Source organism: Podarcis muralis, chromosome 13 (genome assembly GCF_964188315.1).
Source record: "Podarcis muralis chromosome 13, rPodMur119.hap1.1, whole genome shotgun sequence".
Classification (NCBI taxonomy): domain Eukaryota; kingdom Metazoa; phylum Chordata; class Lepidosauria; order Squamata; family Lacertidae; genus Podarcis; species Podarcis muralis.
The window spans coordinates 28040324-28062749 of record NC_135667.1 but is presented as its reverse complement, the minus strand read 5'-3'; the positions used below and the strand labels follow the sequence as shown (position 1 = coordinate 28062749).

General features: G+C 43.3%; 1 protein-coding gene and 1 long non-coding RNA gene across 4 annotated transcripts in view; one reads left to right on the top strand and one right to left on the bottom strand.

Moving 5' to 3' along the window:
- Positions 1–513: 513 nt before the first annotated feature.
- Positions 514–2760, bottom strand: LOC144325119 (uncharacterized). Its single transcript, XR_013390408.1, has 2 exons — positions 2471–2760; positions 514–999 (listed from the first exon to the last, which is right to left on the bottom strand). It is a non-coding gene; the product is annotated as an uncharacterized LOC144325119 (long non-coding RNA).
- A 91-nt stretch (positions 2761–2851) lies between these two features.
- The window catches only part of FBXL20 (F-box and leucine rich repeat protein 20), a 64981-nt gene continuing 45406 nt past the window's right edge, over positions 2852–22426 (top strand). For 2 of the 3 annotated variants that reach the window (XM_028703918.2, XM_028703916.2), the window contains exon 1: positions 2852–3293. In XM_028703918.2, the coding sequence (XP_028559751.1) occupies positions 3252–3293 (42 nt within the window). In that variant the 5' untranslated portion in view covers positions 2852–3251. The remainder of the gene's footprint in view (positions 3294–22426) is intronic. The other variant, XM_077917277.1, reaches the window with a different exon arrangement.

Sequence of the window (22426 nt, the reverse complement as noted above, 5' to 3'; positions counted from 1 at the left end):
TTTTTCTTTTAATTCCTAGTCACCTATTAGTTCCTGAAGGCTTTGATTTACATTACAAGTTGACGTGGATAGAATATAAGCCACAATATGATGAAGATAAATACAGTACAGATGCCTATTGGTTTATTATAACTATTCTGGGGAATCTTGAGAAGGACTGTGTAGATAGATATTGGGGTGGATGTGGGAGTTTGTGTAATATGAGAATAGTTGGTCATAGGATGTTACTGCCTGGGAGCAGAGATTCTTAATTGGAAGATGGCATATATGGGACTAATGCTGAGTGTTGACAGTGGAAGGTATCCAGGTTAAGTGTGTCTGCTTCTCTTCATCTCCCAAATCAGATGGGCTAGTTAACACGGTGCAATATTCAGACTTTGTTTCTAAAATGGGCTTAGAAGCCCTATTGCCTTAATCACAGATTGGGGTCAAATTTGTAATAGTAGAGAAGGTAGTGTTTTGTGTGTGCTTGGAGGACTTTGCCTGTGTCCTCATGTACTCCTATTTCCAAAATTTATTTCTAGAGGAAATTTTATTTATTTCATTACATTCCAAAAGGAACGAACCCAGGGCAGACCGGTGATTTGATTTAACAAAAATGTTTGCATTAGTCAAAGGTGGGGGAAATATAGCGTGGAAACAAAATGCTGGTTTGCTGTTGTTTAGTCGTTTCCGACTCTTTGTGACCCCATGGACCAGAGCACACCAGGCACTCCTGTCTTTCACTGCCTCCCACAGTTTGGTCAAACTCATGCTGGTAGCTTCGAGAACACTGTCCAGCCATCTCATCCTCTGCCGTCCCCTTCACTTTGTGCCCTCCATCTTTCCCAACATCAGGGTCTTTTCCAGGGAGTCTTCTCTTCTCATGAGGTGGCCAAAGTATTGGAGCCTCAGCTTCAGGATCTGTCCTTCCAGTGAGCACTCAGGGCTGATATCCTTAAGATCTTTTTGCAGTCCATGGGACTCTCAAGAGTCTCCTCCTCCAGGTTTGTAGAAGAGCTGTATTGTTCATATACAAACAAAATAAATTTCTAAATTTTAATCAACTTCTTTTGTTCTCGTTTGAGTAAACAACTGGCAAAAGCATCATTTAATTGGTTTTGGTTGTTTTCAATGCATGGTATCGGAGTAAAAGCTTAATAGTTTTGTTTAATAATTAACACTAGTAAGAATGCCTGACATTTATACAGTGTTTTCCAGTACATGCAGTTTCACGCGCAGTCCTTTCAGTAATCCTTACAATAGCCCTTGTACAGTAAATTAGTAAGATTACCGTATATGGAAGGGACCTCAAAAGTAACCTTAGTTCCAACCCCTTGCTTTTGCAGAAATCCTTTGCTGTTGCACCCCAGTAGCTAGTCTTCCAGGGACGCGGGTGGTGCTGTGGGTAAAAGCCTCAGCGCCTAGGACTTGCCAATCGCATGGTCGGCGGTTTGAATCCCCACGGCGGGGTGCGCTCCCGTTGCTCGGTCCCAGCGCCTGCCAACCTAGCAGTTCGAAAGCACCCCCGGGTGCAAGTAGATAAATAGGGACCGCTTACCAGCGGGAAGGTAAACGGCGTTCTGTGTGCTGCGCTGGCTCGCCAGATGCAGCTTGTCACGCTGGCCACGTGACCCGGAAGTGTCTGCGGACAGCGCTGGCTCCCGGCCTATAGAGTGAGATGAGCGCACAACCCTAGAGTCTGGCAAGACTGGCCCGTACGGGCAGGGGTACCTTTACCTTTAGCTAGTCTTCCATTCTCTGCTTTAAAGTCTCTAGTGAAGGAGAATCCACCACCTTTTAAAACAGTTTGTTCCACTGTCAAACTGCTTGTATCATCACTATAAGTATATGGTAACCATCCTCTATATATGTATTCCCCCCGCCACCAAAATGTATGCGGAGCTGATAGGATAATCACCTTGCTGAAAGCCAACCTAGTGAGTGCAGGTGGTCCACAACTCGCTCTATCTACCAATCCATCAGATCTTGGCAGAATTTGGATGCAAGGGAGTGAGGCAGCTACTTATCCTGGTTACAGAATGTCGTGTGCCTGCCCCCCCCCCTCAATATATACAATAGCTGGATGAGACACCATGCCACTGGAATTAATCCTCCCCCCCAAGAATAAAGGAGCCAAATCTTCTTAACTGGAAGCTTTCATCTTGTTGCTCAAGAGAATGATCTGAAGGCACCTGATGGGATGCTGAAGCTAAACAGCTTGCTGCAAGGGGCACCCCAGGGAATAATAATTCCAACCCAGAGGAAAGGTAGAGAAAATTAAAAAGAGAAAAAAGGTTTAGCTGCGTTTGAAGCATTTTAACTGATGGCAACGAAGAAGCAGCTCCTTTTGTTGATCCATTCAGCACAACGTTAAGATCAATAAGGATGCCAGTCACTAGAGCTGCTTGGGAGCATGTCCCCACCGCTGAGCGTAACCGAAATGTGCCAGTGCGCGCGCGCGCTGAAAACAAATATCCACAAGCCTCACCGAGCTCGGTAGGGACGAACGGCTTCACCCGTGAGCCGCGCACGTGCGTAGGATCGGAACCGAAATCCTGCGCGTTGCGACGACCGTCATTGAAACGTGCATAGGTTCAGGGTTGGCGACGGGAGGCGGTCGCTTCGCCTGCCCAGACCAGAGTTGAGGAAGGGTGCGGGGCAGGCGGCGGCGGGGGGGAAGGGCAGACCAGGACCCTCCCGGCTTCTTCGCCTTGTCCCCGGGAGCAGGGGTGGGCGCGCGCACACGCTCCTCCTCCCACCACCCGCGCGCGCAGAGGCGCGCGCCGCCCGTGCTCTTTCCCCTCCCCGGCCTGCGCCTCCCTCATCCAATGAGCGGCGCTGTTGCTGGCAGGTGCGGAGTGTTTTTGTTTTGGGTAGAAGGAGAAGAAGTAGTAGTTGTAGTTGACGAAGGCCGAACTCACTCTCTCTCGCTCGCTTTCTCTGTGCTCCCCCCCTCCCTTCTGGAGTGGGCCTAGTCGGCGGAGGGGGCTCCGGCCGGCCGACCCCCCCCCTCCCTCAACCGCACCCGCTGAGGAGCCTTAACGCCGCCCGGGCCCTCGCCGCTGGTCTAGGAAGGCAGACGGGCGACGACGGGCTTTCCGCCTCCTGCCTCCGCGGCTGCTGCTCCTCCTCCAGCCCCGCAGCGCGAAGGGAGGCCGCGGGGCTGAGCGGGCGGCCGCTGCTGACGCCGCCGTTCAGGAGCCGGGGGGGCCAGGCCCGGCTCGGCCTGGCCTGCTCTCACCCGAGCCGACCCCCGCAGGGCCTTCACCATGAGGAGGGAAATGAACGGAGTCACCAAGAGCCGGTTTGAGGTGAGCGGAGGGAGCATCGGCTGGGCCTTCCCAAAGTTTCCCGGGGTGGGGAGAGGGAAGGTGGTGGTGCAGGGCTGGTTTGTTCGGTTATGAATGGGGCAGTGGGGAGGGGGGCGTTAGATTTCACCGAATATTTCCCTTTCCCCTCTTCTCGTTTCTCCCTCCTCCCCTCCAAAGAAAGGGGGGGGGCCCAGATCTGGAGGGGCGATGAAGCGGTGGCCGAAGAGATGGGGCGGTGTTTGTGTGTCCCCTGGGAGGGTTTTAAATGGGGGAAGGGAGGCGACCAGATGAGGCTGAAGGAAATTCCCTTTCCTCGCCTGCCAGACACCAGAGAAGAAAACTGGCCGCGGAAGGAGAGGGCGACAAGTTCCCCTAAGTGGGGTGGGGGTGGGAGGGTTGCCTGTCGTGATTACAATGAGGGAGATTACAAGTGTAAGGTGGTTTCTTCTCCCGTCGACGCGAGGGCATTCCGCTGGAGGAGATCCTTTCCCTCGAACAAAACTGGGAAAGGTGTATGTAGTCGTCTTTGAATAGGTAAGCCTGTAGAGAGGCAAATAAGAGGGAAACACTGTGTATATTGGGTGGGGTGGAGTCAGTCGTGATAGGTTACGCAGATGGAAGGGTTCCCTCGCCCCGCCCGTGCCATTCTGTGGGATATCGCTTGTGGGAAGGATGTGCACTAGAGGGGAAAGGAAATATTACGTTAGGAAGTCTGGTGTGTGTGCTTAGTGGCACCACGGTACATGTAGGGAAGTTGGGCGAGGAGGTTCGTTAACAGAGTTTGGGATCCCACCCACTTCCACTGGGAGTGGGGCAGGATGGGTGGAGAATGAGCTTGAAGAGGAAGGGGAGGAGCCTAAGCACACTGTGGGAGCGGCAGTGAAAGTCCCAGGATTGGGGCTGCCTTGATTATATACAGTGGAGGAACATAGACATTAATGCATTATTATTATTTTGGGTGTGGGGTGAAATTAACCAGAACTTGAAGAGCAGACTGTGAGGTGGGGCAGGGTCTGACCTGAAAATGCTATTCTTCAGTTGTTTAGGGATGGGGATGAATTGACAGGTTGTAGCCAGAAGAAAATCAGTTATTAGAGAGTATGTGTTTGGAGCGGTGGTAGAGATAATGGAAGAAGGTTGCAGAGCTGCTGTAGAAGTGTGCTGGGACTAGATTAGAATTGGGAGAGAAACAAGTTGTAGGCATGTGGAGGCTCCTGAACAGTGTTAAGGCAGGCACACTTTACCCACATAATTTATGCCCTACCAATGAAGGGAAGGGTTGTGTGTGTGTGTGTGTGTGTGTGTGTGTGTAAACAGATTCCCAGGACTGTTTAAAAGGGCATATTACAGATATCCTCAGTCTCCTGTGAAGGTTCTTGAGGGTTGGAAGGTACTGTTAAGATTCTAGCTTTGTTCAGAAACTGCTAGAAGGGGATGGCACTTTTCAATTACTTGTCCAACTAATTTTCAGTTTATCCTCAAGTGCATCCTAAGTGCACTCTTATACACAGGCTGCTGTTGCTGAACATATAGGCAATCCACAGGAAGCAGAGCAGTGGAAAATTCAACAGCTCTAATGTTCTGTCTAGACTCTAGATAACCTTTACTTGGTATATGTAAAGAAAATAAAGGCTGCAGTTCCTAGGTAGTGGCAGGAAAGGGTCTCATCAGGAGGCTAGCTAACCTTGGCTAGGGAGAAAAGTCATCTTCTCCCAGTTTATGTCCCACTTAAGTGGGGGAGATAAAACAGGAGAAAGGTGTGGGGATTGGAGGAGGGTGATACTTCAGAGTAGTGGGAGATTCTCTGGAGTATTTGTGGACTTCATGTCACTGGGTGGTGGGGCGGGGAGGGAATCATGCAAGGACAGAAGCATGAAATGGAGAGGGTAGGGCCAGGGAACCAGTCTTAATGCTGCTGGCATGACCAGTTTTGTGCTGTTTGTTTATGGCTACTAAGGGCCTAATTAATATATAGACAAAGGGGATCTTCCTGGTCTGGAAAAGGAAGGTGGGCAGCTAGGGGGGAAAGGAAGGGCATGCAAGAAAGGAGGAGCATAGTGTTCCAGGATGTGGAATACATAGTCTATTTCTGTGTGTTTGTAAAAGAGCAAAATTTGAGGGTTTAAAGTAATATGTAAATAGGTATATCTGTCCATGTGGGGCTAAAGTTCATTAAATTGTATGCTGACAAAATGAGTATTGGTCACATCAGCTTAGCAAATGACAGCTGTATATTGATCACAACTGTTTTCAGACGCTGACCAGTGGTCAGGGAGGTATGCACATGAGCACATACATGTGCTCTGACATATGGCCAATATAGTGGGTTTAGAGTAAGGAAGATCCTGTAGCTTTGATGCCTTGGGGTATTTTGAAGTAACAAATGTGAATGTGATTAAAGGGCATTGTGGAGCCTGTAGCTCTTTGACAGGATGGGTGACTGGTTTGCAATGTGTGGTGCTGACCCTGTGTGTTTGTGGACATTATGCAAAACGGATTGCTAAATAGCTTTAAAGGAAACATGACTGGTGGTTGGTGCATGTGTTTAATATCAGAATATATAAATGTGGTACAGTCCAGGACTACTGTTGCTTTACTATTCTGAAATTGAAAAGGAGAATCCTGAAGGATGAAGATGCTGTAAATAGTGCAAACAGAGCAAGCAAAGGGTGAACAGTGAACTATTCAGGAAAACATGGCACATAATTGACATGATCTGGCATCACACAAAAGCACCCTATCTAGCCAGAGATTCATCCAGTTCTTTGTCGTAACAGCTGTCCCTCCCCCCCCCCTTTCCTGAATTGATAGCCACAGTGCGGAGGAGGCAGCATCGTTGACACAAATAAGAGCAATAAGATGGTTCAAGTCTCTTTCTGTGGGGATTTCATGAGGGAGGAAAATAAAGTGCCCAAGTGTAATCTTTCAACAGTGTGACCAAGGAATAACTTGAATACAGGGAGGAGACTAGCTCAGCTCAGAAAGAACTTCTGCTTTGGGCACAGCTACTTCTTTACTTTCTGGTCTAGAAAGGAAAAATAAAAGTAACTGAGTCAAAGTACTGGATGACTTAGGCAGCGTATGGCACAAGGTGATAAGTTCTGCAGAATGAAAAAGAGCGGCGTCTTCATCCAGAAACTGAGACAGGTAAAAGCAATGTTTTGGTTTCATTCTCTTACTTTTAATGGGTACTATTGGAAGTTGAATGCAAACTAAACAAAAAGAGTGCATGTTCATTGAATTAATTTCCATTGACTAAATAGCCCAGGAAAATGTTGATTGGTAACCGAGTCCAAATAAAAAAGGTCACTAACTGAAGTTTTGTGACTTGCAGGGAACAGAAGTAAGAATCAGCTGCACATAACAATTTCATTATTTTTTACACCATCTTGTAATCTGAAAATTGAGGGGAGAGTTTAGATACATGGAGGGGTTCTTGTGATTTGACACTAGTATTTTTTCCCCCCATTGAGATTAATTGTTTAATTATATGAGAAGGGGAATGTATTCCCAGGCCTTTCCCCTGTGAAAAGTATGTATTGGAACTGATAAACAGTGTTTTGGGTAGCACTGGGAATGTTTTTTTTCCAAAAGCGGTGTCCAAGGGAGATGTACAGTTGGGAACCTTAACATTCAAATGTGTGTGTTATGGTTGCTTATTCTAATTATAGATGTCTACATGGTATTCTTGTGAGGGAGAGGAAAGGAGGCATAACCCAATTGGGAAAATGTGCATACAATGATATATTTAAAAATGGAAACCGGAAATAATATGAGAGAGTTTTGTTGGACCAATTTCTGTTAGTAAATGAATATTTTAGTCTTTGAGTTATGTAGAACATGTAATTAGATACAATGGAACGATAGCTAATTTCCAGCTTGTATACAGAGAGAGACTACTTACTAATGCAAATATTTGTAGACCAAATATATTGTTACAGTGCTGTGGGGTGAAAACATTTCTGGAAATTTTTCAAGTGATATTTTTTCCATGGAAAATGTTCCACTTTTAGAAATGAGTACTGTTCAAATTTGGCAACTGAAATGAATATAATACTAATGAAATATAAAATCATGGTTGTAATTGGCTATTTATGAAGTGACTAGCCCTAGAAAGCACATGCTTATGCACACAGCTCTTGAGAGATACTAAATTTAGTATGGTAAAATAGTTTTCAGTACCTTTTTTTTTCCCTTTATAATTTTATACAATTGACTTGCAACTTACATGCATTTAAACTTAAACAAACAAATAAATAGGGGCAGGCATCCATTAAAACAAACAAACATTGGCAATCCCACCTGCCACTGCACTCACCTTGGGAGAGTGCTTGGAGGTGCAGGGAGAGTGTGTCTTGCCTATACATGATTTTGGCTTTATGCACTGTCCATGGAATTTAACCCCCACATAAGCTGAGAGTCGACTATATGTTACTGAGTTGTTTTAATAAATTATTTAAAAGTAGTTTAATAAAGATAATTTCCAAATAAAGATTCGAATTTGTTTGACTCTAACACTTAAACCACATTGGATGTAGCAGCTTGAATTCTCCTCTCCAGGCAAATATTTAAGTTAACTGACTTTTGGAGAAACTATTCAGATACTTAGTACATAAAATTAGCATGACATACTTTTAAAAGTCTTGTTCATTCAATGTAAGTGAAACCAACACACTAAATCAGATCTCCCATTGTTTTATGGCAGCAGGGAACCCCAGAGATGCTGACTTGATCACAAGACATTTATCACCAAATCTGTACAAACATCTCAAACTAGGGAATGTTTTGCCCGCACTTGTAATAACTAAAGACCTCTATTCCAGTAAAAATAGACCAGGTAATAAGTCTCTCTGCCAGATCAGAGTCATAAGGGGTACAGGCATAATGTTCCCAAAATAATAACTATGGTTAACTGGTGTTTAGGGGGTGTTCTTAATTATCAGATGTGACATCAAGCCATGGTTGATCAAGCCATGGTTGAGGGTGGAGTGTTGGGGGAGGGTGATTTGTGATCATGTCCCTCCCTTATTGCTAAACAATAGTTAGCTGAAATAGCTATCAATGACAGTATCATGGTGAAAAAAGAATTAAGTACTAGATAATGTTCAAGATTTTTGATTTGAGCTTTTGAGTTATGCAAGACATATTCAGGCATAGGTGTTGAAAGAAGAAAATTGTGGCAGAAAATATGGTCACATATCTAGTATATTGAGTAGTATTGCAGAGAACCTTGTAAATAGTAATTCTAACAAACTAATCTTACTGGAGGGAGTAGGTTACTTTCACAGGCTCCTTCAAAATACTGTGTTCGTAGAAAACATCTGATGTCGGGGAGGGGAGGGAATTTCTAAAGTATCTCTCATAGAATCTTCTTTAAAGCCTTTCAAAGAAAGATGATTTGCAATCTGCTTTACAATTTAGTCTCTACATAACCCTTGAAAGTAGGGAATAGTGCATAAAAGACTAGCCATTATATATGAGTCAGCATTATATTAGATCTAGAGACATACAATGATTTCTATAAATTGGCTGTAGGTGGAATGGTGCAAAATGAGCAGTGTGATAGGAGAGATTATATATAATTTCTGAATCTGTGTGCTTGATACATGTTCTTTGCAGCTTATCTTTACAGTAGTGGTGTGAATAGTTGAGGTCGTGAGCCACTGCTTTTCAAAAAGGGTTTCAAGTAGAACTTTAAGGATTATATATAGTATCTGTCAGTACATACACTGAAGTTATTTTTCACAGTATTTCACAGTGGTTGTAAAATTCTTTTTTACTGTAGATAGTTTCTGCCTCAGGAGTGTTTGAGTAGGTCCCATGGCAGGAGGGATGGTTTCTTCAGATAACAGTGTGAAAAACTGAGTAAAATTAATCAGGTATAATTTCCCCTTTCCACTTTTTGAATAACAAGGGAAATGCAGGGTGTGTCTGCCCAGCTGATAGGAAGATGTTCTGAAGTACCCAGAGCAGCATTCATATTTGACATTTGATCACTTATGTATTCTTGGAAGCGTACCCTGTGAGTGCCTCCCACTGGTAGATATTGTGGGGAAAGCCAGTGGCACCTCTGAGCATCCAAAGTCAATTGGCATGAAGATGACAGTATAGATGATTCTGAGAGGCAATAGTTGGGTACAGTGCCCTCCTCATATACAATACATTTGTGTGCATTTGAGCTTTTCAGTGTTTACAAACATCTTGGTGATCCTTACAACAAGCCTGTAGTATTATTCCCATTTTTGCAGATACTGTGCTTTGACAAATGGCTTGCCTGAGGCCACAGAGCATTGTTGTCTAAACTAAGAGGTTCGCTAGTTTAGCCACTGCACTGTACCAGCCCTTAACACAAAAACACAAAGGTACTCAGACAACTAGATGCAGTGTACATTTAAGCCCCACCCTTTAATCAAATGAACCCTTGCCTGTTGCCACCAAAGATAACTTGAGTAAATAGTTCTTCAGAAAGATGGTCAGACTTTGAGTCTCCAGGGGAAGCTGCCATCTGGTAGTACATCTCTCCGTATGTTTGATGATCTGACAGAAATTGTTTGCTTTTTCAGTATCCTTCATTTCTGTCCACAGACTCAAGGAAGCTAATAACCAGAATAAAAGCACACTAAAAATACATAATGATGGGTGGTACCCAACAGAATCATACTCAGAGAAGAACCATTGAAATCAATGAATGATTTTAGTCAAATAACACCTTACCTGTGAATTGAAGAGCAGATAAAAATCTGTTAATGCTTGGGCAATAAAATAATATCAAACAGTAGCCAAGTCAAACATCTTCAGAATTAAAAGAAAGGTCACCTGGGGTACATCCATACCATACATTTAAAGCATATTCAGTGCACATTTAATATTCATGACTTCCCCCAAAGAATCCTGGGAACTGTAGTTCCACCATCAGAGAGCTACAATTCCCAACAACCTTAACAAACTACACTTTCCAGGATTCTTTGGGGGGGAGAGCCATGTGCCTTAAATTGATGTGGAATGTGCTTTAAATGCATGGTGTGACTCTGCTCCTGGACTGGTCAAAGGCTTCTATATGAATATAGAAGTGGCAAAGAAGCCAGGTATCAACACCTGGGCTGGCATGGGCATGCCAAAGCCCACCAGGCCTGATACTATATTTGTAGCATCCTTCCATCCTTCCACTTATTTTAAGCTTTTTGTATGCTAGAGGTGGCTGACCAGACAAGTACATGATTGCAGATGCTAATTTGATTCTTTTTTCAACTTTAAAATATACAATACTGTTTTTCTAGAACAAAGTTTGTGCATTCCCATCAAGGCAGCAGAATCAAATTGCATTTTCTTCCTGTAGTCAGGATAGTGCAGTGATTTAAGCGAGTTTAAATATCACAACTGCATGTTCTGTATTTTCTTATTTTATCAACGTTTTCAAGCTGCTTTGTTTGTGCTTTTGCTCTAACAATGCTGGAATATTTAACCACTTGCAATGAATGAAGTGACGCAAGGTGGAGAGATGATACTCAGGGTCATATAAGGTGTCCCCACTTCCCGTAAGACCATTTAGTACAAGGTCTAGAACAGGGGTAGACAACCTAAGGCCCGTGGGCCGGATGCGGCCCAATCGCCTTCTCAGTCTGACCCGCAGACGGTCCTGGAATCAGCGTGTTTTTTACATGAGTAGAATGTGGCCTTTTATTTAAAATGCATCTCTGGGTTATTTGTGGGGCTGCCTGGTATTTTTACATGAGTAGAATGTGTGCTTTTATTTAGAATGCATCTCTGGGTTATTTGTGGGGCATAAGAATTTGTTCATTTTTTATTTATTTTTCAAAATACCGTCCGGCCCACCACATGGTCTGAGGGATGGTGGACCGGCCTACGGCTGAAAAAGGTTGCTGACCCCTGGTCTAGAAGTACATGGCTGCACCACTGTGTGAACCTTCCTCCAGAAAGTAGTAATTGTGTAAGCCATCCATTTGAAATGCAATTGCAGGGGTAGAAAATGGTCAGAGCCAAACATCCTGCTTTCATACAAATTTAAACCATTTCCTTCCCTGCCTCACCTAAAAGTAGTTTTTCCTCAAATCAAGAACATCATCTTTGCAGAAGTAGTCCTCAAGCTGGGTATGACTGTCTTAATTGTATGTGTGCCCTGCCTCTGCTTAAAGCAAGGCACTCTCCACAAGTTGGTGATCCGCAGGATGTATTGTCTAGTCATAGACCACCCAGTTAAACTCTCACTCTCTGAACTCTTAACTTCTGTGACCTAGTTCCTTATGAGGCTATCTATATATTTTGAGAGCTATGGTGTTATATACACAAATCTCTCCTGAAATTTATGTTCCCAATCACTTAAGAGGTTAAGTGAAATATTTCAAACTGCATGTGGTTTTCAAGACATTTTTAAAATAATGTTATGCTTGCAAGCCTTTTGGGCAATCACCTATTTTTACATCATGAATTGGTACCATATGGGCTGTCCATTAAGCATTGTTTTCCTACTCCTCGTGTCTGCTTGTCACAATCAGGTCATTACAGTAATAAGGAACACCCTCCCCTCTTTTGTGGAAGAAAGCTAGTTGGTCTCTGTACCAGAATGAGAACATTTGTTAAGAATGTCTGTTCTGAAGGTGTGGCTCCTGTGGAGAAAATAATCACTTAGCTCTGCAGCAAAGCAAACAATAGAGTACTGCTCAGTAGGCTGCCTCCTTACTTTTTGACAATGGCCTCGGTTTACAGCAAGAGAAAAACCAATACTTAATCGTTTCTATTCCACTCTAGTAGTGAAGAAGCCATGTTGATATAGTTGAGCATATGCACCTGTAACTCGTATACTGTCAGAACTGAGAGGGGAATTGGTGAGAGAGGAACAGGAGTATGAACACTGTTTAATATCAGTGGGGTGGCAGCTTTCCCTGGTCACTTAAGGAATGCTCTGTGGCTGATCTGACGTGGCTGAAGTAGCATTAGATGTAAATCACACATGAATATAAAACCCAAAGATCTCTAAAGGGAAAGTCCAGCATGAAACAGATGAATTACAATTCAATACATATGTTAATTGGATACCAATGCCAAGATGTTGGTGCTGTCATCAACACTGCCTTGTTAATTGGTCACTGTAATTATCTTGCTTTGAGGCACTGTTCATTATGAATTTCATTTCCATTTGACTTTGCTCCCCTCAGCCATGTGTTTGCCAGTGCTTACCAATTCACAATTACACTTCATGCATCAAATGAATGGACTGCGGTCCACAAAATTTATAATAAATTTGTTAAATCATGAAGGATGAAGGTACCACAGAACACTCTTTGTTGTAACAAGTCTGCCCCCCCCCCCCCGGATGTGAAATCTGTTTCTGGTCAACATAGATGTCCTCACAATTGCTGTACTTGGGAATGTTATATTGATATAACTCAAAAGTCACAAATGCCCTTCAGGATCCAGACTGGTTAATTTCTAAAGGATGCTATACTGCAAGTGATTTAGATTTTGACTGTTAACTTAAACACTTTATCCAGGAAATTTTGGAGGGTATTTTGATGGTAGTGAGTAATAATAATTGATTATTATTAATAATCAATTATTTATGCCTCCTTTAAAGAGCCCAAATTGTAGAGACAATTGGAATGCTAGATCTCCGACAAGACTTTTTTTAAATAGTTAGTTTGTTGCACGATACTGTGATTCAGTGTTTGGGCTGCATGTACTTGCAGTGATGAAAGTGTGTAATGCATACACTTACAGGTAGACTAGGATTCTAAACTGCACTGCCATTTCCTTGGAAAAACTGGTTATTCAAAACGATTTAATCTAAATAAGTGCATGGTATTTTGTATGTATGGAGCCCATCTCATCACGCACCTCTTCTGTTAAAGTAACTCCCTTTTTGTAGTTATTCACCACAACTCATATGTAAAGGCTCCTTTTCTGCAAACACAATGTCTTTCTCACAGGAGCATATATTTGGGGATTAAGCAAACTCCCACTTTAACCTGTGGTGGTAATTCTATGCAGGAAGTACACAGACTCTACAACAGGTGTGGGGAAACATCCTGGCTCCATGGGCCAAATCCTTTTTAGGATCAGCTTTGCAGACCAAATTTGACAGGTGTGCAGGGTCACCCACCTTTTCAAGATACTCTGAAGTCCTGAAGAGGGGACTTCAAAACACCTTGCAAAGTGCTGCTAAAAGGGAGTGGTTCTCCATCCATTCACAGGGGGTGCTATGCAAATTTGCATAGTGTCACCTGCTAAAATGACAGTAAATAAGCCTCTGTTTTAGCAGGTGATTTTGATGCTCACTAGGACTGGGTGACAGAGGGATATATTGTCTAAAACCAGTTTGAAGTTTACATTGTAATAACTGTTTCATAATATTTGACCTGGTGGCAGCAGTCACAGCTGTGGTTTGTGAAGCCTCATGGCAGCGTGGCAGAAGTGCTGATGGCCTGCAAGGCCTTGTCGTGGTGGTGGGAGGCAACAGCAGTAGCAGCCTATGAGACTTTGCTGCAGCAGTGGCAATAGCGGCAGTGGCAATTAAAGCAGTGGCCTGGCGGTGGTAGCAAAATCAGTAGCAGGCTGCAAGGCCTCACCACAGCGGTGGGAGACAGCAGTAGAAGCGGTAGTGGTCTGGCAGCAGTGGCACAGTCAGCATTCTTGGTTTAAGAACATTGCCCAGGCTTTAAGTTTTGGTTCTGAGCTGAATGTTTAAAGCCCTCTTTAAAGCTCTAGTTTGTAAATTAAGGCCTTTTTTCTAATTATACCTATTCAGCATTTAGCTTTCCTTTAGGCTTTTAGTCACATGTGAATGTTGTGAGTCCACCTTAACATGACTTATTGCCTCATATGTCCTCTTCCTTTCAGATTATACACATTCACAGCTAGTTGCAAACTAGCATTGTATAAAATATTACAATTTGATCCCAGTTGATTTCCAGATGCCACCTCCCTAGTGTGTAGCATGGTCAAGCCTTTAATGAAAGCTGTCCACTTTGTGATATAAGTACGAAGTTTAGCACAAAGAGTAATACCAAGAAATCACATTGGATTAAATGAAATTATACCCTTGTGTACGTGCATTGCAGTGTTTAATTGAGCATCTCTATTTTGACTAGAAAGGTAATTATAGCACCCCAAATCATCAATTGATTAAATGATGACATTTTTCTAAATCCAGTTGTACTTGAATTACAGGGGTGCATACTTTCATGTCTATGTTCAAGGGTCTCCGTGGCCCTGGTGCCTAGATCTCTCTATCTTGGGCTGTATTACTCTAAATAGATCCACCAGCACAAGGATTTGCCCTTGCACAAATGAACTTCCCATTTTCTCTCCCTGCACCCTGCGGGAGGTTCTGTTGCACAATCAGAAATCCTTGCACTAGCAGATCTGTTTAATTGGCTACAGCCCCATGAGTGTCTGGCTATGTGCCACATTGTAGCAATGATTTGCTATTCAAAAGCTGTGTTAAAAAGTATTGTCCAGTATCTGATCATGGGACAAAGGCCAGTCTGACCTTTGAGCAGCTACTGTGTGCTATCCCTGAACAGATTCAGTGGCATTAGAAGTGTGAACTTGTGGTGGTTAAGGGAAAACTGTGGGCTATATATTTATAAAAGTACTTGTATGCCACTGTTCATTTTTAAAAAAATCTAAAGTGGTTTATAACGCGCACGCACACACATATGCAAAAACACGTAAAAAAATGCCAGAAATAATCAGTTAACTATTACAGGAATCTGTTTTCTTAATTGTTTCCATAAGCTTGGTGGCATAGAAATGTTTTCAGCAGATACTTAAAGGTTAAAGCGGAAGGCACCTGCTGAATCTCTTTTTGAAAGATGATGCTAAAGGCTCAGTGTCATGTCACTGTCAGATGAGCCTCACCAACTCAGGGGATGACCAGTGACACTCCTGCAGATGATCTTAGTAATCGAGTTGGGATATTAAGGGTTCAGACAGTCCCTAAGTACCCTGGACCTAAGTTGTTCAGGGTTTTGAAAATTAATACAAGGACCTTGAACCTGGCTCAGTAGTAGATGGGTAGTCAGGGGAGATGTTTTAACAATGATGCCACATGTTGTTGGTCATTTGCTCCATCAGCTGACTGGCCACCACATTTTGCACCAACTGGAGCTTCTGAACCAGGTCCAAGGGCAGCCTCATATAGATGCATTTCAGTAATCTAGCTTTGAGGTTGCCAGTCCATGGACTGCCATGGTCAGGCTATCCATGTCCAGGAATGGTCATAGCTGGCAAGCAGGCCCAGCTGGTAATAATGAGGTGGCAGGAATGTATTTGAACTCACTTGGATGAAAAGTTGTAGCAATGTCAATCAAACAGCCCGGTGAAAGATTTATTTCCTCACAGTGACAGTGGAGTAGAAATCTGTGGATTTCACCGCCTCTGAGTGCAAGGTTTTGTACAGTTGGGGCTTTACCATTCTGTGTCTCCTTTGCTGGAAGGCTTAACTCATGGCCTTCTATGACAGGTTCTGTGGATGAAATCATTTGCATCCATTCCAGATTGATTCCACCCATTTTTCTGAGTCAACCACATGGGTGTTGGGTAGGTTTTATTGGAGGAGTTCCAAGTGCTGGCAGCCAAGGGTGTGAAGGGGGCTTTTGGATCAGTACATTTGACGTGCCTATCTGACCCCTATCCATCATGGCTAGTGATAAAGAGCCTGGGGAAGCCAATGTTCGGCTTGCTTTTATGACCAAGAATAATCAAAAATTGCTCTGGCCAAGCAATTCCAGACTCATCAAGATGACTTTGCTTAACATGACCCTCTTCAGTCAGTTTTGTTGCTGGAGTTTGGGACCCCTACTAATTTTACTACCGTAGCTGATGATCTTTGCTGGGAGAAAGATAAGTTGATTTCCCTTAATTTCTCAGCAATTTTTGGTACCATCTATCAGAAGTCCATTAATTTTGCTTGTCATTAGCCAGCCAAGATTTGTGTTCACCACTAACTGCCTTCACTTAAGGTGGGTGGGATCTTAACTGGCAACATGCGGACCTAGAGGTGCACTCTGGCTGCAGTTGGTGAAACCCTGTCCTCTGCCTCCCCTAACATAATGAGTCCATGAGATGCTCAGAAAGCAGCAAAACACCTTGCTGCTTCTCAGAGGACTCCAAAACTTTGCATGCCATCAGCAAGAGTTCTGTCCTTTAGGCTTGGAGAAGGATGGGGACTCACCCTGATACTGATTGGAAGATGTATTTGCCAGTGTGAACAATGAGCATGTTTGTGACCTGTTGCCATTGATGATTGTATCCCTTTGAATTGGACGTAGAGGTTGGAAGTGGGGGCACTGCACTGCAGTGGTTTTCCTTAAACCTTTTCTCCTACCTTGATGGGTGATATTAGGGGATTGTTGTTTCTGCCTTTGGGTATCACTCTCTTGAGGGTCGATCCTTTGTATTGTTTTTATTGTTCTGTATTAATTAACTCTTCTTTTTTTTAATTGAAAAGCAGACTACATATCCTTTTAACAAACCCATGCTTACATTGAATGATAGCATGCACACAACCCTAGTAATTATGTTTTTAAAGGAACATTTTAACCTGTGGAGTATGTTTATCATTTTTAAATGCACACACACACACACACACACACACACAATGGAACCAGGATTTCAAAACCCCATTTAAGTATGTACATCCTCATTCACCATGCCGGCTTAACCTTAGCTGCAAAAAGTCAGCCTGAAAAGGAAAGTCTTAAAAATGCTTCTGGAAGATGTTCAAGCTCTTACTTTGGCAGTTCTCCAGGAAGAGGGCAGTTGTGAAGATCTCTTTCCTTTTGTGCCCTTTTCATGCTGCTGCATTGGATCAGATCACTATACAATAGAAAAAACATTATCAGTTCATCATGGGAATTGTGGTGTGACATTACATATCTTTGATGGGTTAGAATTAATGTTGCTTTATTTCATTATAAGTCATTTTCAGGTATTAATAAAGGTAACAGTTTCTCGAATCCAAGTGCAAAAAAACTCCTAAATTTCATCAGACTGTTTGAACTGAACATTGACAACATTTTGGCACTGGAGTTTTTTTCCCTAAAAGAGGGTAGGTGTACCTCACTTGGTTGGTCATGCTTGTCAGCTGATCAGCACTTTCAGTCCTTTTATATTCCTCACACTTACAAATTTAGGGAGAATGGCGAAAGAGCTTTGGTTTGTATCCAGCTAGATTATGAGTATACCCATTGAAATTAATGGACCCAAGTATTTTCAGTGGATCTACTCTGTGTTTGACTAGCATTAGATATATCCCTTTCTAATTGTTGTAAAGAGGGTGTTCTCTGTGCCCCCAACTCTGCATTTGTGGAATGCTATCTGCAGGGACTTGGTTGGTCTTCCGTCTCCAAGCAAGGGCTTTCGGGTAGTGTAAAGTTGTGGAGAAAAGAATACACACACCCCCAATGGTGGAACCAAAAAGTGCAGAGAAAACAGTGTCAGAGCCCGCTGGTGGGTGATTTGGATTAACACTTTCAGTATATTTTGTTTTAATAGATTTTTATTGGATGTGGTATGTTACCCCTGTAAATTCCTTCAGGATTCTTTTCGTATGTAGCCAGTCATAAATCTAATTAATCTCATACAGTAGATCAATAAAGTACTAAGATTACTCCTTAGACCTGTTGCCCAACCTTTTCCCTTTCCTAATTGCTACCATGTGCCCATCTCTCAGTCAGACAACATTCCTGTCTTGTTTGTGAAATACAGGTTGCATTCCTTATACACAGCGATTGCTTAATGCTTTGTACAATACTTTTAGTCATCTTGGTTCTTAAATAGCAGGAGAGTTCACACCATTGTTAGAACACCTACTAGAAGCAGCAATGCTCTGACACCAATATAGTTTGCGTATCTGTGCTGGTGTTCTGGTATTCTGAATTGTTAATAACACTCCTTCAGATCTTCTGGGTATCCCAGAGGAGCCAGTGTTTGTGTGGACAGTTGTTGCATTCAGAATGACTAGTCCCACAATAGCAATGGGGGTAGGGAAGAGAATGCATGAGTGTTACCCCTATAAAAATTGGCAGTATGCTGTAATGGATAGGCTGTTGGGCTTGGTCTATGGGGCCTTTGTTCACATCCCTTTGCAGTCATGAGGCTTAGTGAGCAGCTTTAGACAAGGCATTATTACTTGGCCTGACCTAACTCTCAGTACGGCTGTGAGGATAAAATAGGATAATCTCAAAGTACTTGAAGCGGGAATGATTCACAATTTTGATACATACTTTTCACCACCCCAATAACTATACTCCTTTTCTTTTTGTCACAGGAGTAGAAATATTCTTCCATAATGTTTAGCTGTGATCTGGGGTGAATGTTAAAGGAGAACTCTTGGGCAAATTTTGTGGAGGGTTTGAAACAAAGCAGGGGAGATTACAACCCTTTAAGTCAGCCTTTTTTGTGGGGTGTGTGTGTGTGTGTGTGTGTGTGTGTGTGTGTGTGTTAGGGTGAGCAAAAACCATTGGCCTTTGTTTTGCTCTTCTTGTGAATTACATTTCCACCCATAAGATCCTGAGATCTATCCTGCATGATGATGTTAGTTTCTCACAAGGACTTCCAGGTTAAAAAGAGATAAATTGCAACAGCTTTCTCTCTCTCTGCTTGTTACTACATGGTTATATGTTACCTAGGACAAGAAGTGCAGGATTCCCACTGTCTTGTGGTTGTCTACTCAGGAGCAGGCAAACAGCCAGCTGAATTCCAAGTGTCCAACTTCATCCAAGAATTCCAAGAATTCCAACTTCATCCTATCTCCCTCATGTTTTACCAGGCATTTTAACAGCCAGCAGTGGAGCAGCGGTTGGGACAACCATCCTCTGAGTGTGTTAACAAACCAGCACAGCTCAGAAATCCAGTTAAGCGGTTTATTCAAAAGGCGTATCAGCAACGGAGGGTGGTGGAGAAAAATTGAGTATGTGCAATCAAAATGAAAATACCAGAATATTGGTCTAACTGGTCTAGGGCTGGACAATATCAGCTTTTCAACATTGTGGTGTATCGTCAGCCAAACACTGAGGTTTGACAGTATACTGCAGTGTTGAAAAAACTAGGTGCATTGACCTCTGCCTGCGAGACACCGGGTGAAACTTCCTCAGTTCTCACCTCAAAAGCTGAGGCGGTTTCACCCAGGCTCACGGCTGGCACAATGCAGCTTGTTTGCACAGCTCAGCTGGGGAGAGGGAAGGTTCTCCCCCCCCCCACCAGCTGAGATAGCCCAGGTGTTCTTGCTGCTCACATGCAAGTGGGCAGAGCATTGGGGCTCCTTTAACTGCTCACTGTGGGGAGCAGCCACCGCATTCCCCTCAGCTGAGCAGTTTCACGGAGCCCCCACCCCACTTCTGGCTTGTGGGAGCCAGCGCCGGCCTGGAGGCTCCTTTAACTGCTCTACTGAGGCAAGGGCAGCTCTACATTGAAGCAGTTAAAAATGTAGATGGAGGAACAAGCTGTATCGGTGCCTTGCCGCTATAGCTTGTTTATCCCTCTCTATTGTATGAGGGCAGTGTGGGATGGCGGTTTCACTCAGTGATATATCACTGGTGAAACCACCATCGCTCCTGAGTCCCTCTGCTAGCAGTGCCTGACTTCCCCCAGCGGGCGCTGCTAGCAGAGAGACTTTAGAGCGGTGGCAGTTTCACCAGCGATATACCGCTGAGCGAACCTGACATTGCGGCCTGCTCCTCACACCGGTCCCAGGTGATATATCAATATATTGCCCAGGCCTAAACTTTGCAAAACTAACATAAGAAGACATACTCTTATTTGTCCCTTCTGGTGTTGGCAGTTTTTGGCATAGATTGCAGGCTGATGGATCATAAGAGGGATCAGGCCGATGGCCCATCTAGTACGATATCCTGTTCTCACAGTGTCTGAACAAAAGCCTGTGGGAAACCAGCAAGCAGGATTTGAGCACAATAACTGTGGTTTCCAGCAACAGGTATTCAGAAGCATTGCTCCAATTGTAGAGGCAGAGCATTGCCATCATGGCTAAAAGCCATCAATAGCCCTCTCCTTCATAAATTTGCCAAAAGCTATTTTAAAACAATTTAAGTTGGTGGCCACCACTTCCTCTTATGGGAATGAGTTCCATAATTTAACTATGTGCTGTCTAGGCCTGGGTGTTGTATCAATACCACAGTTTTCGCCTGACTCGCTTGCCCTCATTTTCCTTCCCGGGTAGTTGCCCTATGTTGACTCTTTGAGGGTAGCAGAGTGAGAGGCTTAAAGTGTTTGGATCTGGGTTTTCCCATTGAAATGCCCGTATTCAGTCTGCTCTACAACACTGGGCCTGAATTGCTTATTGTTCCCAAAGAATTAACAACATGGTACAAGCAGGGCAATGGCCCAGGAATTGCAAGGTGCTTCATGGATTCTTCCCTCATCTTTTTCTGACCTTCTTGTGGTTGCTGCCCAACACACACGCCATAATTTCAGGAAGCCTATGGAAGTTGTAGAGAAGGGGTTTGGTATCAGTGTTAGAAACTGAGATATGATAGCTAGGAGCTAAATGGCACCTTAAACCTAGGTTATGGGCACAACAACGGAATGCCTAGGTACGCTTTTTTTTTATATAACAAGAATACAAAGCTGAAAACCAATGAACTTCAGCTAAAATATTATGTTCATTTTTCAAATGGTCTAGTCCTTCCCCTCCCCACCCCTCTAATATTCTTAAGAATATTAAGTCTTCAGAGAGTAGCTGGAAGTGGGGAGGCATAAAAAGGTCCTCCTTTCCTTCCACTCTGCAGTTTTACTCTGAAACCTTAGGCACAGTACTGCGTCCAGAGCTCAGAAACTGCTCATGCTAATGAAATTCTCTATTGCAAAATGTGCCCAGAACAATGGGAGTTTCAAGCGCTGTTTGGTATATGTAATCGGCCATCCATCAGTTCCTGTTCCTCGGGCCTAATAACGCCTGTGCTTGGAGCAGATATCAGACTTTTAATGCTTGTGTTCATGAGTGTGGAGACTGTGGCAGTCTGCAGATACACATTTCCCAGAGAGAACACAGTTTATAAAGTAAGCTGTAAAAAGGAAAGTGAAGAAAAGAAAATAGAAGTCCCTGGACAGCAGGGAAGCTTCTAAAGAAAGCTCACCCAGCCTGAACTGTTTGTATTATTTATAAATTGCTGTGGACAATATTCTCCATACAGCTCCTCCCAGAGGAATAGTGGTTTTTTAAATACAATTTGTGGAAGAACTATTTCAGCATCATAAACAGAAATATGGAATCTTGTTACTCCCTGTGTGCATATTGGGTGGCTAATAGCAGGCAAAATGTATTTTTCTTTTTAGACTTCTAGTCCAAGCCAATTCCTAAGGCTCAGGATGGGTTATAATTAGTGATTTAAGTGTCACATACAAATTAAGTTCTGATGCAGGCACAACACTGGTTCCCTGCAAAGCATGATTTGTAAATCAGGAACCAGCCATGGGAGTGCATATTCCATCCTTTCCCTTGTTGACTTAGCTGTGGCTTATATCTCACTGATGCAGTTAGGATGTGTAAAACTACTTCGACCTCTCGTTTCAAATCCTAGTTAGCAAGAGAATCCTGATTAGATGGAAGCATGTGTCCCCAAGGCTGTGCCCCTCTTTTGCAGACCATGTGCATTTCCCTTATATTTTCTGGAAACCAAGTAGGGGAAACCAAGCAATAATTTCATTGATCTCAGATGTTGCAGTTTGTACATGGTGGAAGAGGCGGTCTCTTTTTGTACTCAAAGGCGACAGAGTTCATTAGCTTGACTTTATGGCAGCAAGAATAATCATGGTTGCTCTTTTGGAACTGGTACTCCATGGTAGGATTTAAATTTGGCAAAAAAAAAAAAAATGCAAGCTATTTTATGGTCTGATGTCTACCATGCACATTCTTGGTGAAAGGCCTCTTAATGTATTTCTGTTATATGCCCAGGATACCTTGTATTTTACTTGTATCCTTTCAGTCTATAAATATTTTGGAGTGTTTGGAAGTTTTCTTTGAAGTAAAAGATATAGATACAGTGGTACCTCGGCTTACATACACTTCAGGTTACATACGCTTCAGGTTACAGACTCCGCTAACCCAGAAATAGTACCTCGGGTTAAGAACTTTGCTTCAGGATGAGAACAGAAAT